General features: G+C 45.9%; 1 protein-coding gene across 5 annotated transcripts in view; it reads right to left on the bottom strand.

The window, feature by feature from the left end:
* Nucleotides 1-18,728, bottom strand: part of LOC144692864 (storkhead-box protein 2-like) — a 320,994-nt gene that overhangs the window by 236,214 nt on the left and 66,052 nt on the right. Inside the window, exon 1 of one of the 5 annotated variants that reach the window (XM_078561995.1) lies at nucleotides 4,090-4,240. The exons of the other annotated variants lie outside the window; for them this stretch is intronic. Within the exon in view, the coding sequence (XP_078418121.1) occupies nucleotides 4,090-4,114 (25 nt within the window). The 5' untranslated portion in view covers nucleotides 4,115-4,240. Of the gene's footprint in view, nucleotides 1-4,089; nucleotides 4,241-18,728 lie in introns of those variants that run through there. 5 annotated transcript variants of the gene reach the window in all.

Below are 18,728 nucleotides of genomic sequence, written 5' to 3'. Positions count from 1 at the left end.
ATGACCAGGAACAGCAGTGATATATGTCCAAGATGGCATTGTATGTACCACACTTCACTCTGCCCACATGGGTTAACACCTCAGCCAAAATGGAGACAACCAAGGGGTGTCACCAGAAAGCATTAAGCAAGCATCTGCTGTTAATGCCAATAATAATTTCTCGGTTAGAGGTAAGGCAGTCTCACTATACTTTGACATCATTGCACAATACTTTATCAGCTTCTGTTCCTGCACTGAGGTTACTTCCATTCACCTTCTATGGTTTCGGCAAGAACTCACCACAGAAGATTGATGAGGGAGAACTTGTTCTACCTTGTTCTACTGCAACACCACACCACTGCACTGAACTAACCACCTACCTGCACAGTTCATGTGTCTCATACATTATCTGCATATATAAGTACTTCAGGCAGTTGTAGAAGCCCCAATAAATGTTACCAGTTACCACAACTTGCAATACGTTGCTGCAATTGAACTTGAAAATACGTTATTTTGCAAAATAGATTTGGCACAATCCCCAAACGTATTTTACTGGATACAACCAGAAGAACAACATATGGGACTGCTCTTTACATAATTGGCTTCCAGAGTCTGTAGCTGCTGTAAAATTCAACCTCAAGACATGTTATAGCATTGGATTTTGACCTTTAGCTAATTTCTTACTGAATTCAGTGCCTATTTCGATTCCTTTTCTGATTATGTGCTTATTACCTATAAATCAAAGTTATAAGTTACAAAAGAAAACCCGACTTTAAAACAAGAGCTGTGTTAAAGCATGCACTAAATTCCAGTGTGATGGTAAATTTTAGCTAGGATGTTTTCCTACAGTAACACTCCTAACATGTTTAAACATTGCATTTACGAGACACTTTGTTGGAAGTGATAATTCTTGCCATAACTATCAGGGATGCAAGTTAGACATTAAGAAGCTAAGCATCTCATAACTTGACTGGTACATTTACTAGCATGGCACTGACCCAAATAAATCAATGACATCCTAGCTTGGTCCTCAGTCTGTGCTCAACTAGTTAATCTCTGGCAGGATGATGGTAAGTAAGGGTACTACAACTGAACTCAATGCTACTGTGCTAGGAAAGGGTACAAAAACAATCCTTTCCAGTTTCTTCAGGATATTGTGTGCATGGTGACCACACAATTGTAGGTGTTGTGACCACCACAGATCCCTTTGTGCCAGTTTGAGCCTCGGGGAAAAGGTACTTGTGACTTCTCATTCACCTCTGTAATAATCCTCAACCAGGTTCTGCAGCTGATGTGTTGCTGCCGCCAGAGTCACCATTGTGAAATCAGTCGCACGAAGGAATGAATTTCCTCATCTGCAATACTACAATTTTATACAGCTTAAGAGGGATTGGAAGAGTGTTTAGGAAGGAAGGACATGGTCTGAAATATTGTGCTGGATTTTAACCCAGCCCTGTAGAGATGGCGTTGGAGGAGGGGAAGGCTGGAAAAATAGGGAGCAGCCATGTGCGGACAGCTTCCCAGTGCCTGGAGATTTATCCAGAGGAGGGGTTGGGAACAGGGTCAGCTGCCCGCTCCACAGAGATGTCAGTCAATTAGTCCAATTCAGGCCCAATTAGGAGGCTGCCTCTTGGAAGATTTCACAGGGGTGGCACGCTGCCAATATGGACTTGGCTGGACATTAGGTTCTCATGTCCACCAGATACTTTAAAGGGATTTTATGCACCCCTGCCACCAGGTTTGAAAGCGGGGAGCACGTAAAAACTAACGGGTGGCCTTCCCACTCTCAACCAACCTTTCTGAAACTTTACAGGTGTTGGTGTTGGGTGGCCTGCCTGCTCTTGGGCCTACTGAGGCCCTTAAGTGGCCAATTAGTGTCCCATGATGGGTGGATGCCCACACCATGTGGGAAGCTTGCCAGCGTTAGCTGTGCAGGCTGATGTTAGTTAAGGGTGGGGGGGAATTTCCTATGCAGACCCCCCGGGCCCATCGGAGGCACTCCTGCCATCCAAATTCATTTCCCCCCTCTAACCCTCCATCCTGGCTTCTTGAACTCAGCCCCACACACCCCTCACCCCACTTCGCTGAGACCCCCAACCCCAGACTTACCTGGGCTCCTTGGCAAGGCGGGACTGCTTTTAGTCCCAGAAGTTGCCAGCATTCCCACTGGCACTGCGGAGACTACAGGGCTGCCAGGGAATTCGATTGCCTAACATAGGGGTAGAAGCCTTGCCTTAAAGCAGTTAGGGGTAGACGTCTCACTTCTAAAGCAATTAACCCTACTCCCAGCGTTAAATTGCTCCGGGGCAGCTCTCAGGATCATGGACTGGCTCCCCTCCCCACTGACCTTTTAGCCAGGGCTGGCAGGGACTGTGGTGCCTGCAAAATTCAGCCCATGCTTAGCTGCATTTTGATTTGCTTTCATTAATGGTCAGTTAAATCTCATAAACTCAGGTGTTTACAGCACAGAAAGAGGCCATTTATACAGTTTAAGAGGGACTGGAAGAGTATTTAGGAAGGAAGGACATGGTCTGAAATATTGGGTTGTCCACGTTGGTCAACAAAGATCTGACTACACTAATCCCATTTTCCAGCACATGGCCCATAGCCCTGGAGGCTATGGCAGCGCAAGTGAATATCTAAATACTTCTTAAATGTTATGAGAGTTTCTGATTCAACCACCCTTTCAGGCAGTGAGTTCCAGATTCCCACCACCCTCTGGGTGAAAAAATTTCTCCTCAACTCCCCTATTATCCTTCTACCTCTTACCTTAAATCTATGGCCCCTGGATATTGACCCATCTACTAATGGAAAAAGTGCCTTCCTATCCACCCTATCTATGTCCCTCATAATCTTATACACCTCTATCAGATCCCCTCTCAACCTTCGCTGATCCAGGGAAAACAACCTCAGCCTATCCAATCTTTCATCATAGCTCAGACCACCAGCCCAGGCAGCATCCTGGTAAATCTCCTCTGCACCCTCTTCAAGTGCAATCACATCCTTGCTATAATGTGGTGACCAGAGCTGCAAGCAGTATTCCAGCTGTGGCCTAACCAGTGTTTTATACAGTTCCAGCATAACCTCCCTGCTCTTGTATTCTATGCCCCAGCTAATAAAGGCAAGTATCCCATATGTCTTTTTAACCACCTTATCTACCTGCCCTGCTATCTTCAGGGGTCTGTGGATATGCACACCAAGGTCCCTCTGATCTTCAGTACTTTCCAGAGTTTTACCATTCAAAGTGTAATCTCTTGCCTTGTTAGCCCTCCCCAAGTACATTACTTCACACTTTTCCGGGTAGAATTCCATTTGCCACTGCTCTGCCCATCTGACCAGTCCACTGATATCCTCCTGCGGTTTACGGCTATCCTCCTCACTATTTACCACCCTATCAATTTTCGTGTTATCTGTGAACTTTTTGATCATACCCCCCTACATTTTAATCCAAATCGTTTATGTACCCCACAAACAACAAGGGCCCCAGCACCGAGCCCTGCGGAACCCCACTGGAAACAAGGTGATTCTGGAGATCCCCAAAAGTCTTAGCAAATTGAGCTACTGAGCCGTAATTGCGGCCTTTAAGATTATGAAAAGGTTTGATAGGGTAAATGTAAAGAAGATGAGAATCCACCCACTGGATTTTATGTGCCCCTCTGCCTTCAAACCCACTAGCAGAGGAGCGTAAAATCCATCCCCATGTTTCTATGGGAGACCTCACTCGGTGCTACAGTAAGGAGATGAACTTTCATTTATATCTATTTATACCCTCTGATTTAGTCACATTCACATCAACAGGAAAACTAGAACACTCAACCCTTTAAGCATGTTCCACCATCCTGTTAAATCACAGCTGATCTGTATTTGAATTCCATTTGCCAAGCCTTTATCCATTACTGATTAGAGCAGTAGCAATAAGTGCAAATTAAATCTTTAAAGTTTTGTTTCTCCCATTTCTCCCTTCTTAAAAGTGCAGATTCAGATGCTGAATTGCTGAGGTTCAGCTCCACAGATACTAACGATTGCCTGGTGCTTCAGTTACGTACCCATTCTTCAATGGGGCCCAGTAACTATCACAACCATTGAATCTACGGAATAACAGGTTCAAACCTGTCACACCCAAACAGACATCCATCAGGGGTCACCGTACAATAATCAGACTCAAATTCCAGCCTGATTTTTCCCCTCCTTCGCTTGAAGCAAATGTATCAATTCCATTGTCCTCTCTGTCAGCTTAGTCGGCACAGACTGGGGGGTCAAACCTGGGATATTCCTGCTCTGTATGATATTGCAGCATATTGGGAAATGCAGAACATTGCAATCCGGGCATTCTTGATTACATATCTTCAAAGGGAATAAAACAAACATTTCCTAACCATTAACTGGCAGTGGGGAAAACGATCGAAAAAGTACAAATGCCAGAAAGCGAAAGAACATCCTGAGGAAACTCTGGCCAAGCTCATGTTCTGTCAGTGAACTCCAGTGAATTTAAGTGAAGTTGAAGAGTAGATTATCCAGAGGGGAATACAGCATTGCATTCAAATAATGTATTGCTCAATGCGCATCTGTCTCTTTAATCTGCCTTGATTATAATATTTTGTTAAGGTTTCTTAATTTATCTTCAGAAAAGTGAAGTTAAACTCAAAAGCATGTTTTTAGTGATAATTTTTAATTTAGAATGCACAAAGAGCTACCCAAAATTTTTTTAAAAATTCGGAAGACAGCTCCACTCTCACCCCTGGATTCTATACAAGAACAAACAAAATCTGACTCTGCACTATCAACAACAGGTGAAGTGAATAAAACAGGTTTAGGAAGCAATTAGAGCAATGCTTGGGAACGTAAAATCAGGAAAAGTGTAAACAATTGTGCACATGATTCAGAAAAGAGCCTCTAAAAGCTCTCAGGTTGAAAAATGCTTTTCTGATACGAAATACTGGAAAGTAAACTTGAATGTAACGGGACGGGGGGGGTCGCCCTCGATATCAGGCACTCTTGGCCCGATCAAGAGATGCGGCATCGGGAAGGGAGGAGCTGCTGAGAGCTACCCCCTTCCCCTTGTCTCCAAACCACACCACCACCGCCTCCCCCTGCCCCATGCCCCACCCACCCACCACTGGCCATCTACTCTCACAACCCCCACACCTCAATTCCCACCTCACCTTCGTCTTTAGTCTGGGGTTGCGCAATGATCCAGGGTCGCGCAATGATCGTGGGTCTCTGGTGGGTGCACTGCAACTAGGGATGGGAGACAAATGCTGACCCAGCCAGCAAAGCCCACATCCCGTGAATGAATTAAAAAAAAGTTGCCACCACTCCCACTGACGGCAATGAGCCAGTCTGTGATTGGCTGGCAGCTCTTGGCGGGGGGGCACTTCTGCACCCAGGGACCTCAATCTTGGGGAAGGCCCAACGGCGGTCCTTTGGGCCCCCCCCAAGAACTGTTGGGGGTTCCCTGCCAGTTCTCCGACCGGTGGACAAGACCCCCGTCGGCCTGGCAGAATCACAGCCATTGGGATTAAATTCCTTTGGAATTATTGTGTAGTTGGATCTGGTGTGACCTTGAACTTCTGCCTGATTGAGACCCCACCCTAACTTATACCTCATAGTCATGGCTTTTTTTAAGTATTTTGGACAGACGTTGGCACCATCACAAATCTTTATGGGCCTTTCATCTCAGGTAGACCCCACTCATTTGCATGCATTTTCTTACATTCCAATTGGAATATTAACGATTACAAAAAGAGATCGTAGAGTCACGGGATTAATTTTCACCACTGGCATCACAGCCCCGATATTCATGGGACTGGCACAGTCTTTTACCAAAGCCGGCCTCCCAACTGGCCACCTGGGGGGCTGCCGTCCAGAGTTTGGGCCTTTTTAGTGACTGGTGGCACGCTATTAAATCTCAGGGTGTATTCCATTGTAGAGCACATTGCATCGGAGTCCAACCTTATCTTCATCAGAAGTTCACATAAGTGAAATTCCAGACGGGATCACCGAGTAGCAATTAGGAGTGGGAATCCTGGCACTGGAGCCAAGTGTAATAATACTACTGCTGCCCCAGCCTATGTCGTGTAGCTTATAACAGACCAAGAGTTGTAAATCTCTGATATATGCAAGTCAGCTAGCTATTCACTGAATAAACTAGGTGGATTCACAGAGTCAGGCTTTCAAAAAAAAACAATGGCCTGGAATTTCCCAGCAGCTGCTCTGGTTCTGCCACTCTAGCTTCTTTAGAAGTGCAGTGGAATCCCCGTTTACACTCTGCTGCACTTCTGGCAAAGTTACAGTAGTGGAGCGGGAGCAGTTCCAAGGAAGTTCCTGGACATAATGGTCCAAATTTTGGGATCAGCCGCTAAGCAAGACTGCTCACCACTGGTCTTGATGTAAGTCTTCCTGAGTGATCCAGCAATCTCTCCTGTGTGAGAATTTCAGCTCTAGCACCAGGCAGTGGTACTGCTAATGATTACAATGTTGCAATGTAAAAAAAAAAATGTTCGGCCTCAACGGGATCCAGTTCTGGGAGCCACGCTTTAGGAAGGATGTGAAGGCATTAGAGAGCATGAAGAAAAGATCTATGAGAATGGTTCCAGGGATGAGGAACTTCAGTTACGTAGATAGATTGGAGAAGTTCTCCTTGGAGGAGAGAAGGTTGAGAGGAGGTTTGATGGAGGTATTCAAAATTGTGAGGGGTCTGGACAGAACAGCTAGGAAGAAACAATTCCCATGGTGGAAGGATAGAAAAACAGAGGGCACAGGTTTAAGTTGCTTGGTAAAAGAACCAAACGCGATGTGAGGGAAAGCTTGTTCTCACAGCGAGTGGTTAGGATCTGGAATGCACTGCCTTAGGCTGTGATGAAGGCAGGTTCAATCGAGGCTTTCAAGAGGGAATTGGATCATTATCTGAAAAGGAACGTGTGCAAGGCTACAGGAAAAAGGTGGGGAACTGTCACTGGGTGAATTGCTCCTTCAGAGGGCCAGCACAGACGACAGGTGGAATGGTCTCCTTCTATGCTGTAACCATTGTATGATTCTTCACTGGGGATTCCTCAGCATGGATTGGAGTGATGTAAGTAGGCTGTCCAAGCAGCCAATCACATAAACAGATTTTCACAGATCCCTCACCAGGAAACTAAAAGCACTGAAATAAAAACGTTTTAAGTTTTTTTTACATAAGGCACAATTTTACCGTACCTCACTGGTGGCTGGGCACAGGGGGAACCCGTAAAATTCTATGGGTATCCTTTCTGCTACCTACCTGCCCACCCACAACCCCCTGCCTGGCAGCGATTTTACTAGGGAGTTGGGCTAGGCCTGTGGCGGCCCTCCTGCCCCACTCCAAATGAGGCCCTTAAGTGACCAATTAAAGGCCACTCAAGGGCCAATTCTCACCCGGCTGCAATTTTTAGGCTGGCGGGAGAAGGTTAGGGATGAGGAGGATGTTCATCAGGTTAGCCTGCTCGGGCCTAAGGCAGAGGTGCCTTCCACCGGGGCTCTCTTTCCCGTTTCAGGCCTCCCAGGTCTGCCCTGCTCCCGGTGTCCCTCCCCCCGGCCTTTTCAACCTGGCCCCCTCCCACCCCCCCACCTCCCTGGGCCACAGCGAGAAACCCTGGACTTTCCTCCACCCCGGGCTCCTGGCGCTTTGTTCTTTGGGACAGCGTGCAGTCCCAGCAGTGGCCACAGCTCCCGATGTCGCCGCTGGGACTATAGAGCTGCTGGCCAATCAGTGGCTGGCTGCTCTCTGAGGTGGGACCTCCCACTTCAAGAGTTAAACACAGGACACTCAAGATGTTCAACACTGTCCAGGACAAAGCAGCCCACTTGATCGGCATTCCATCTACCACCTTAAACATTCACTCCGTCCACCAACAATGTACAATATACCACATACAAGATGCGCTGCAACAACTCACCAAGGCTCCTTCAACAGCACCTTCCAAGCCCACAACCTCTACCACTTGGAAGGACAAGGGCAACAGGTGCATGGGAAGACCAACACCTGAAGGTTTCCCTCCAAGTCACTCACCATCCTGACTGGTAACTATATCGCCGTTCCTTCACTGTCGCTGCATCAAAATCCTGGAACTCCCTTCCTAACAGAACTCTGTGTACTTACACCACATGGACTGCAGCAGTTCAATAAATGTTGGCTCACATCCTGTGAAAGAATAAATTTTTTAAATGGCTGCTGGCTGCCATCGGGAGTGGGTGTGCATTCCCTGCTAACTTTTTTTGTGGCAGGGCGAAATAGTAAATTGTGATAACCCATCTGAAAAATTCTTCCCACAGAGTAAATTAAAGTTTGGAACAGACAGATGGGGTAAAGGTAGAAGCTAAAAATATTCTGAAAAAAACTTCTTGCAAAAAATATTTTAAAATATTATAGATTTAAAAATCTATTAATTAACCATTTAACAGCACTCCACCAGAATAAACTTATCCTTCAGGGCTAGTCTGTTGCTCATCAAGCTTCATTAATCACAGCGCTGTTAAAAACTCAGTTACATCTGATTAAGGTGTAATTTCTTAAGGGAGAATGGTGATGTGGAGCAAAGCAGTTGAAATTCTCATTGATTTCAATGATTGCTGGGTCTGGGGGAGTTCCACAGCACGGCCTCTGTGAGTGACAGACCGTAACTTCAGGAGTCTATGCTAATCCGCACATGCCTGACGCCTTAAAGTCGCAGTCAGTTTCAGAGGTGTGATGACAGGGACGCTGACAGTTCACCATTAATCCCCCACATCCGCACACATCAATACCATCCCCACCCATGCCCCTGGAAAATCAATATTCATTTGTTTCTGTCCACCTGAATCTCTGCATTCATCTAATTCGGGAGATTTCTTTGAAGGCTGTTGATTGCATCCAAGCTTTTTTTATATAGGAAGAAACCTAGACAACGTGATCTTGACATTAATGGTCTACTTCAGTTGCTTTAAATGCAGCAACATTGCTTAATTAAGAACAACCATCATAAAGGTGACCTTGTAATAATAGGCATTTATTAATCAGATGTTGTGATCAAAAGATGCTATTTCAAAATGCAGCGATAATCATCTATTAATCTGATTCACCTTTAAGAATGATGCCTCCCTGTTCAATTGAATGCAAATGGTCCCAAAATTACTATTTGAAGAGCACAGAAGCATCCATTATTTTCTGTCTAACATTGTTCCCTCACTTAGCACAGATTAACTGCCCATTCATCTCCTTAAACATGTGATAATATTTTCCTGAATAACAACAGTGACTGCATTTTTTTTTATTCATTCACAGGATGTGGGCTTCGCTGGCTGGGCCAGCATTTATTGCCCATTCCTAGTTGCCCTTAAGAAGGTGGTGCTGAGCTGCCTTCTTGAACCGCTGCAGTCCATGTGGTGTACGTACACCCACAGTGCTGTTAGGAAGGGAGTTCCAGGATTTTGACCCAGCGACAGTGAAGGAACGGTGATATATTTCCAAGCCAGGATGGTGAGTGACTTGGAGGGGAAGTTCCAGATGGTGGCGTACCCATCTATCTGCTGTCCTTGCCCTTCTAGGTGATAGTGGTCATGGGTTTGGAAGCTGCTGTCTAAGGAGCCTTGGTGAATTCCTGCAGTGCATCTTGTAGATGGTACACACTGCTGCTACTGTGCGTCGGTGGTAGAGGAATGAATGTTTGTGGATGTGGTGCCAATCAAGTGGGCTGCTTTATCCTGGACAGCGTCCAGCTTCTTCAGTGTTGTGGGAGCTGCACTCATCTAGGCAAGTGGGGAGTATTCCATCACACTCCTGACTTGTGCCTTGTAGATGGTGGACAGGCTTTGGGGAATCAGGAGGTGAGTTACTTATTGCACAATTCCTAGCCTCTGACCTGCTCCTGTAGCCATAGTATTTATATGGCTAGTCCAGTTAATTTTATGGTCAATGGTAACTCCCAGGATGTTGATAGTGGGGGTAATGCCATTGAACATCAAGGGGCGATGGTTGGATTCTCTCTTGTTGGAGATAGTCACAGCCTGACACTTGTGTGGCACGAATGTTACTTGCCAATTGTCAGCCCAAGCCTAGATATTGCCCAGGTCTTGCTGCATTTGGGCACGGACTGCTTCAGTATCTGAGGTGTTGCGAATGGTGCTGAACATTGTACAATCATCAGCGAACTTTTGACCTTATGATGGAAGGAAGGTCATAGATGAAGCAGCTGAAGATGATTGGGCCGAGGGAACTACCCTGAGGAACTCTTGCAGTGATGTCCTGGAACATAGATGATTGACCTCCAACAAACACAACCATCTTCCTTTGTGCTAGGTATGATTCCAACCAGCAGAGAGCTTTCCCCCGATTCCCACTGCCTCCAGTTTTGTTTGGGCTCCTTGATGCCACACTCGGTCAAATGCTGTCTTAACGTCAAGGGCAGTAACTCTCACCTCACTTCGGGAGTTCAGCTCTTTTGTCCATGTTTGAACTAAGGCTGTAATGAGGTCAGGAGCTGAGTGGATCTGGCAGAACCCAAACTGGACATCAGTGAACAGGTTATTGCTAAGCATGTGCCACTTGATAGCACTGTTGATGACCCCTTCCATTACTTTACTGATGACCGAGAGTAGATTGACAGGGCGGTAATTGGCCGGGTTGGATTTGTCCTGCTTTTTGTGTACAGTATATACCTGGGCAATTTTCCACACTGCCGGGTAGATACCAGTGTTATAGCTGTATTGGAATAGCTTGACTAGGGGCGCGGCAAGTTCTGGAGCACAAATCTTCAGTACTGTTGCCAGAATGTTGTCAGGCCCATAGCCTTTGCAATATCCAGTGCCTTCAGCCGTTTCCTGATATCACGTGGAGTGAATCGAATTGGCTGAAGACTGGCACCTGTGATGCTGCGGACCTTCGGAGGAGGCCAAGAGCGATTATCCACTTGGCACTTCTGGCTGAAGGTTGTTGCAAATGCTTCACCCTTATCTTTTGCACTGCTCTGCCGGGCTCCTCTATCATTGAGGATGGGGGATTTTTGTGGAGCCACCTCCTCCAGTGAGTTGTTTAATTGTCCACCACCTTTCACGACTGGATGTGGCAGGACTGCAGAGCTTAGATCTGACCCGTTGGTTGTGGGATCATTTAGCTCTGTCTATCACTTGCTGCTTATGCTGTTTAGCACGCAAGTAGTCCTGTGTTATAGCTTCACCAGGTTGACACCTCATTTTTAGGTATGCCTGGTGCTGCTCCTGGCATGCCCTCCAACACTCTTCATTGAACCAGGATGGATCCCCTGGCTTGACGGTAATGGTAGAATGGGGGATATGTCAGGCCATGAGGTTACAAATTGTGTTCAAGTATAATTCTGCTGCTGCTGATGGCCCACAGTGCCTCATGGATGCCCAGTCTTGAATTGCTAGATCTGTTTGAATTCTATCCTATTTAGCACAGTGGTAGTGCCACACAACACAATGGAGGGTATCCTCAATGTGAAGGCGGGACTTCATCTCCACAATGACTGTGTGGTGGTCACTCCTACCGATACTGTCATGGTCAGATGCATCTGCGGCAGGCAGGTTGGCGAGGATGATGTCGAATATGTTTTTCCCTCTTGTTGGTTCCCTCACCACCTGCCGCAGACCCAGTCTAGCAGCTATGTCCTTTAGGACTCCGCCAGCTCGGTCAGTCGTGGTGCTACTGAGCCATTCTTGGTGATGGGCATTGAAGTTCCCCACCCAGAGGACATTCTGTGTCTTTGCCACCCTCGGTGCTTCCTCCAAGTGATGTTCAACATGGAGGAGCACTGATTCATCAGCTGAGGGAGGGCGGTACATGGTAATCAGCAGGAGATTTCCTTGCCCATGTTTGACCTGATGCCTTGAGGCTTCATGGGGTCTGGAGTCGATGTTGATGACTCCCAGGGCAACTCCCTCCTAACTGTATACCACTGTGCCGCCACCTCTGCTGGGTCTGTCCTGCCGGTGGGACAGGACATACCCAGGGATGGTGATGGTGGATTCTGGGACATTATCTGTAAGGTATGATTCCGTGAGGATGATTATGTCAGGCTGTTGCTTGACTAGTCTGTGCAGCAGCTCTCCCAATTTTGGCACCAGCCCCCAGATGTTAGTAAGGAGGACTTTGCAGGGTCGACAGGGCTGCGATTGCTGTTGTCGCTTCCGGTGCTTAGGTCGATGCCAAATGGTCTGTCCGGTTTCATTCCTGATTTAAAGGTAATCATAATCGTAACGTACTTTTAAATATCCTGAGGGCATGATATAGGCAAACTTTCTTAATTTGTCTGGGATTAATCTCTACGCATATATTAAAAGTTCTCATGATACCTTCTATCAATTTCATTCATACAATTTCTAACTATACATTATTATGCTACAATATGCAACAATCCTACATAGTTAAGATAATTTATGTCCCAATAAGATACCAAACAAAAACGAGGACCTGCCCATACCAGTCCACATCACAATGCATCATCCCCAAATAGTCAGTAAGGAATTAAGGTGGTTAAGGTTTACTGATCAGAAAACATTCTTTACTGCTGAACCAGTGATTAATCTTACTGAAGTATTTCATTAGCAACAGTGTTGCTTTGTTCATGTTCTTGTACTTTCCGACATAATGAATTATTCTGGTTTGAACACTAGGTGCTTTTGTTGCAATTTACTACTTCTATTTTCTGATAGAGTACTGTTACTATTAAAAAAAATGTTTTCCTTCAAAATGGAATAAAAACAAAATACTTGGTATTGATTTCATGGGATGTAGATGTGGGCATTCTGGTTAGGTCAGCATTATTGCTCATCCCTAATTGCCCTTGTTCAGAGGGCATTTAAGAATCAACCACATTGCTGTGGGTCTGGAGTCACATGTAGGCCAGACTTCCTTCCCTAAAGGACATTGGTGAACCAAATGGGTTTTTACAAAAATGGTTTCATGGTCATCGTCAAACTTTTAATTCCAGAATTTTATTGAATTCAAATTTCACCATCTGCTGTGGTGGGATTCAAAGCCAGGACCCCAGAACATTACCCTATAGCTCTGGAATACTAGCCCAGCAACAGCACCACTATGTCACCTCCTCCCCTGATTTCTCAATCATTAAAAAGTGTTCAGATAGGGTTGAGTTAATGTTACTTTTATGGGTCTTGCCATAATCATAGCATAGCCTAGAAATAGGGAGAGGTGGTTAGGGCATTTGCCTCCTGTTTACCTGTGACCTTAGGCAGACCTGATGCTCCCAAGTTTCCAGTCACATTGACCAAATTGTGATACAGTGTATCTCCCTCTGATATATTGCTTCCTAGCAAAAGATAGTTTTTAGAAGTCCTAGCTATTCCCAAATCCTGGACATAAAGTGAAAGGACATTATTAAAGTCGATGAAACTGTTAATCTTTATTTTATATTCTTCCTGTTGAGAAATGCCATGGACTCTATGGCAATTGCCCACTGTAGTATGCTAGAAGTCAGGAGCTTATCACTTGGGTAATCACAGGCATTGATCTGCACCCATTGCAGCAGGTACCTAAGAACAGCCTCCAAGTAACGCACTGGTTGGGACTCTGGCCACAGGTTAAAGTTAGATGATAATCAAGATCTAAATTATATTGTATAAAAAATATGTTGCCTGACAATCTTAAATTGGTTGTCAGCATAATACTTAGCACATTGAGGGTTATTTAGCAACTATTGTCCAATCGTGGAATCACATCTAATGTCGGACACCCTGTTTTGAGTTTTGGAAGCACAGGCTGATTGGGCGTGGCTGTTGCGAACAGTGACTGGGATGTTGGTTGATACGATCCGCCAGTCTTTGGGATGTACGGCCTACATACCTAGCATCACACTGGTGCTGAAATTCATATACCACATTACTCATTTGTGTGACAGGCAGGGCATCTTTCTGGCTTGATGGTAGCATCCTGTTAGTGGTGAATACCACTCATGTTGCTACTGCATATAAGCAGCGTGAATCAGCTAGCTTCACCTGTTGCTCAAATTTTTGAGATACCTTACCCTTCCAGGGTAATTTGAGGTAGACTAGGCACTTTTCAGGGCCGAAAGTGACAGTCTTAGGCCCATTCATGAGTTTGCACGATATACAGCACCAAATGATCTGATCAGGGTAGCCATTATGCTGCAGGATGTCTCTGATGCGCCCTATTTCAGCCTCAAACTTGCATGGTGAGCAAATGGCTCGGGCCCTATTTACAAGGTTGTCGAGAAGGCCAATCTTGTAGCGTGTGGAACTGTAAGAATACAAACGCATATATTGGCCAGTGATGGTAGGCTTGCGGTCGACTGTACATCCCACAGACTGGTGAATCATATCAAACAGCATGTCCCAGCTGCTGTTTGCATTATTCATGGCATATGGGCGTCGCTGGCTACGCCAGCATTTATTGCCCATCCCTAATTAGAAGCATGGAAACATAGAAAATAGGAGCAGGAGTAGGTCATTCAGCTCTTCAACCCTGCTCCGCCATTCAATATGATAATGGCTGATCCTCTATTTCAACGCCATATTTTCACTCTCTCCCCATACCCCTTGATGCCTTTCTATTTCCTTCTTAAACATATTCAGCGACTTGGCCTCCACAGCCTTCCACAGGTTCACCATCATCTGGGTGAAGAAGTTACTCCTCATCTCAGCCCTAAATGGCCTACCCCATATCCTGAGACTGTGACCCTTTGTTCTAGACCCCCCCAGCCAGAGGAAACATCATCCCTACATCCAGTCTGTCCATCCCTGTCAGAATTTTACACGTTTCAATGAGATCCCCTCTCATTCTTCTAAACTCCAGTGAATACAGGCCTAGACGGCCTAATCTCTCCTCATACGACAATGGTGCCATACCAGAGATCAGTCTGGTGAACCTTTGCTGCATTCCCTCTATGGCAAGTATATCCTTTCTTAGGTAAGGAGTCCAAAATTGTACACAATACTCCAGGTGTGGTCTCACCAAGACCCTGTACAGCTACAGTAAGACATCCTTGCTCCTGTACTCAGGTCCTCTCGGAATGAAAGCCAATGTACCATTTGCCTTCTTAACTTCTTGCTGCACCTGCATGCTTGCTTTCAGTGATTGGTTTACAAGGACACCCAGGTCCCTTTGTACATCAACATTTCCCAATCTATCACCATTTAAATAATACTCTGCCATTCTGTTTTTCCATCCGAAGTGGATAACCTCACACTTATCCACATTATATTGCATCTGCCATGTACTTGCCCACACACGCAACCTGTCTAAATCGCCTCTTAACACCCTCCTCTTCACTCACATTCCCATTGCACTTGAGAAGGTTGTGGTGAGCTGCCTTCTTGAACCGCTGCAGTACATTTGGTGTAGGTACACCGACGGTGCTGCTAGTGAGGGAGTTCCAGGGTTTTGACCCAGCGACAGTGAAGGATCCGTGTTATATTTCCAAGTCAGGTGAGTGGCTTGGAGGGGAACTTCCAGATGGTGGTGTTTTCATGTGTCCGCTGCCTTCGTCCTCATGGAAGGTCGTGGTTGTGGGTTTGGAAGGTGCTGTCTTAGGAACCTTGATAATTTCCTGCAGTGCGTCTTGTTGATGGTACATAATGCTGCCACTGTTCGTCGGTGGTGGAGGGAGTGAATGTTTGTGGAAGGGGTGCCAATCAAGTGGGCTGCTTTGTCCTGGATGGTGTCAAGCTTCTTATGTGTTGTTGGAGCTGTACTTATCCAGGCTTGTGGGGCGTATTCTATCACACTCCTGACTTGTGCCTTATTGATGGTGGACAAGCTTCAGGGAGTCAGGAGGTGAGCTACTCACCGTAGATTTCCTAGCCTCTGGACTGCTCTTGTAGCCACTGTATTTAAATGGCTAGTCCAGTTCAATTTCTGGTCAATGGTAACCTCCAGGATGTTGATAGTGGGGGATTCAGCATTGGTAATGCCATTAAATGTCAAGAGATGGTGGTTAGATTCTTTCTGGTTTAAGATGGTCATTGCCTGACACTTGCGTGGCACGAATGTTCCTTGCCACTTGTCAGCCCAAGCCTGGGTATTGTCCAGGTCTTGGTGCATTTGGACATGGACTGCTTCAGTATCTGAGCAGTCACAAATGGTGCTGAACGTTTTGAAATCATCAGTAAACTTCCCCACTTGTAACCTTATGATGGAAGGAAGGTCATTGATGAAGCAGCTGAAGATGATTGGGTCTAGGACACTAACCTAGGGCACTAACAAGGTAATTGTTCGGGTTGGATTTGTCCTGCTTTTTGTATACAGGACATACCTGGGCAATTTTCCACATAGCCGGGTAGATGCCAATGTTGTAGTTGTACTGGAACAGCTTGGCTTGGGGCATGGCAGTTTAGACTTGGGCCCATAGACGTTTACTGCACAGAAGGAGGCCATTCGGCCCATCATGTCTGCGCCAGTCAACAAAGATCTGAGTACACTAATCCTATTTTCCAGTGCTTGGCCCATAGCTCTGGAGGCTATGGCAACACAACTGAATACCTAAATACTTCTTAAATGTTATGAGAGTTTCTGACTCAACCACCCTTTCAGGCAGTGAGTTCCAGATTCCCACCACCCTCTGGGTAAAAAACTTTCTCCTCAACTCCCCTACTATCCTTCTACCTCTTACCTTAAATCTATGCCCCCTGGTTATTGACCCCTCTACTAATGGAAAAATTGCCTTCCTATCCACCCTATCTATGCCCCTCATAATCCTATACACCTCTAACAGGTCCCCTCTCAACCTTTGCTGATCGAAGGAAAACAACCCCAGCCTATCCAATCTTTCTTCATAGCTCAGACCCTCCAGCCCAGGCAGCCGCCTGGTAAATCTCCTCTGCACCCCCTCCAGTGCAATCACATCCTTCCTATAATGTGTGACCAGGACTGCATGCAGTACTCCAGCTGTGGCCTAACCAGTGTTTTATACAGTTCCAGCATAACCTCCCTGCTCTTGTATTCTATGCCTCGGTTAGTATGCCTTCTTAACCACCTTACCTACCTGCCACCTTCAGGGATCTGTGAATAGCTCTGGAACACAAGTCTTCAGTACTATTGTCAGAATATTGTCAGGGCCCATAGCCTTTGAAGTATCCAGTGCCTTCAGCCATGTCTTGGCATCACTTGGAGTGAATCAAATTAGCTGAAGACAGGCATCTGTGATGCTGGGGAGCTCTGGAGGAGGCTGAGATGGACCCATCCACTCGGCACTCCTTGCTGAAGATTGTTGCAAATGCTTCAGCCTTATCTTTAGCACTGATGTGCTGGGCTCCCCCATCATTGAGGATGGGGATATTTGTGGAGCTTCCACCTACAGCGCATTATTTAATTGTCCACCATCATTCACGACTGGATGCGGCACTACTGTATCATACAGTGTAAATTGTTGTTTTCCCTTTATATTGGTATTGCGATGAGTCCAAGACAAAAAGCTTAGACTGCACAGTCATATATCAAGAGGATGACAGAATTTATGTTGGGGGCTATGTCACAGAAAGTTAGCATCAAAGGCTATTCATAGAATTGTTCCCACTTTAAAAGTTCACTTTGCAGATCAAGGGAAGTTCCAGTTACTTATGTGTAGCTTTAAATACAGGAATAAAGTAAATGTCATTAATGTCCAACTCAACGCAATCCAATCCCCTCTAAAAAGTGAATTCATTCCCAAAGACCCTTTCTGAATCAGTCATAACTCTTCTACAGTCCAACATCAGTTCTTGAAATATCTCAGCTGGTAAAGCCAGTGTGTACTTCAACCATAAGCTGTAGGTCAATGCTTGATAGATGCCAAGTTCATCAATTTCAGCGTTGGTACAACAATGAGTTTCAGAGAGCAAGAAATAATAAGGTGCTTCACATGTGCAAGGTGCACATAGAAATAAGGTAAACAAGAATTGATTTCTTTAGGGAGGATAAAATTAACAGGCAGGGTTTTCCCCCCATTGCACTAAGGAGCAGGTGTGAAAAACAGTGTTCTATCCACCAGCCGCAATGGCAGGTTTTCGCACTGTATTGTCCGCTCCCCGCCTCATTAATTATGTATGTATGGGAAACATGCCGGGTCACTGGCAGGTGGCCTCCGATTCGCCCGCCCCGCAGTCAGCTCACCGCTTCCTCACTCCAGGCGCCATGCACAACCTTCTCAATGTCAGCAGCCCAGGACTGCTCCACTGAAGACATGGCCACGAAACCTAAGAAGACAGCAGCCCCCAAATTAGTGACGCCTCTCTGGAGTGCCTGTTGGATGCAGTTGAAACCCGCTGCCATGTTGTCTACCCCTGCTCTAGCTACAGGAGTTCCAGCAAGGTGACCGATCCGGCTTGGGAGGCGTTGGCAGCTGTGGTCAGTGCCAATATAGTCCAGAAGATATCAGCCACCCAGAGTAGGAAGAGGATGAATGATATCATCCATTCAGGGGAGATGGTGGTGTAGTGGTAATATTACTGGTCTAGTAACCCAGAAACCCAGGCTAATACTCTGGGGACAAGGGGTTCAAATCCCACCATGGTAGCTGGTAGAATTTAAATTCAGTTAATTAATCTGGAATATAAAGCCAGTTTCAGTAATAGTGACCATTAAACTATCATTGATTGTTGCAAAAACCCATCTAGGAAATCTACCATCTTTATCTGGCCTCGCCTACATGTGACTCTAGATACACAGCAATGTGGTTGACTTTTACCTGCCCTCTGAAATGACCTAGCAAGGTCAGTTCAAAGGTAATTAGGAATAGGCATCAAATGCCTTGCCAGTGATGCGCCACACCCCATAAAAGATT

Source organism: Cetorhinus maximus, chromosome 2, assembly GCF_964194155.1.
Source record: "Cetorhinus maximus chromosome 2, sCetMax3.hap1.1, whole genome shotgun sequence".
Classification (NCBI taxonomy): domain Eukaryota; kingdom Metazoa; phylum Chordata; class Chondrichthyes; order Lamniformes; family Cetorhinidae; genus Cetorhinus; species Cetorhinus maximus.
The sequence above is the reverse complement of the archived record's forward strand: the minus strand, read 5'-3'. Positions and strand labels throughout refer to the sequence as shown.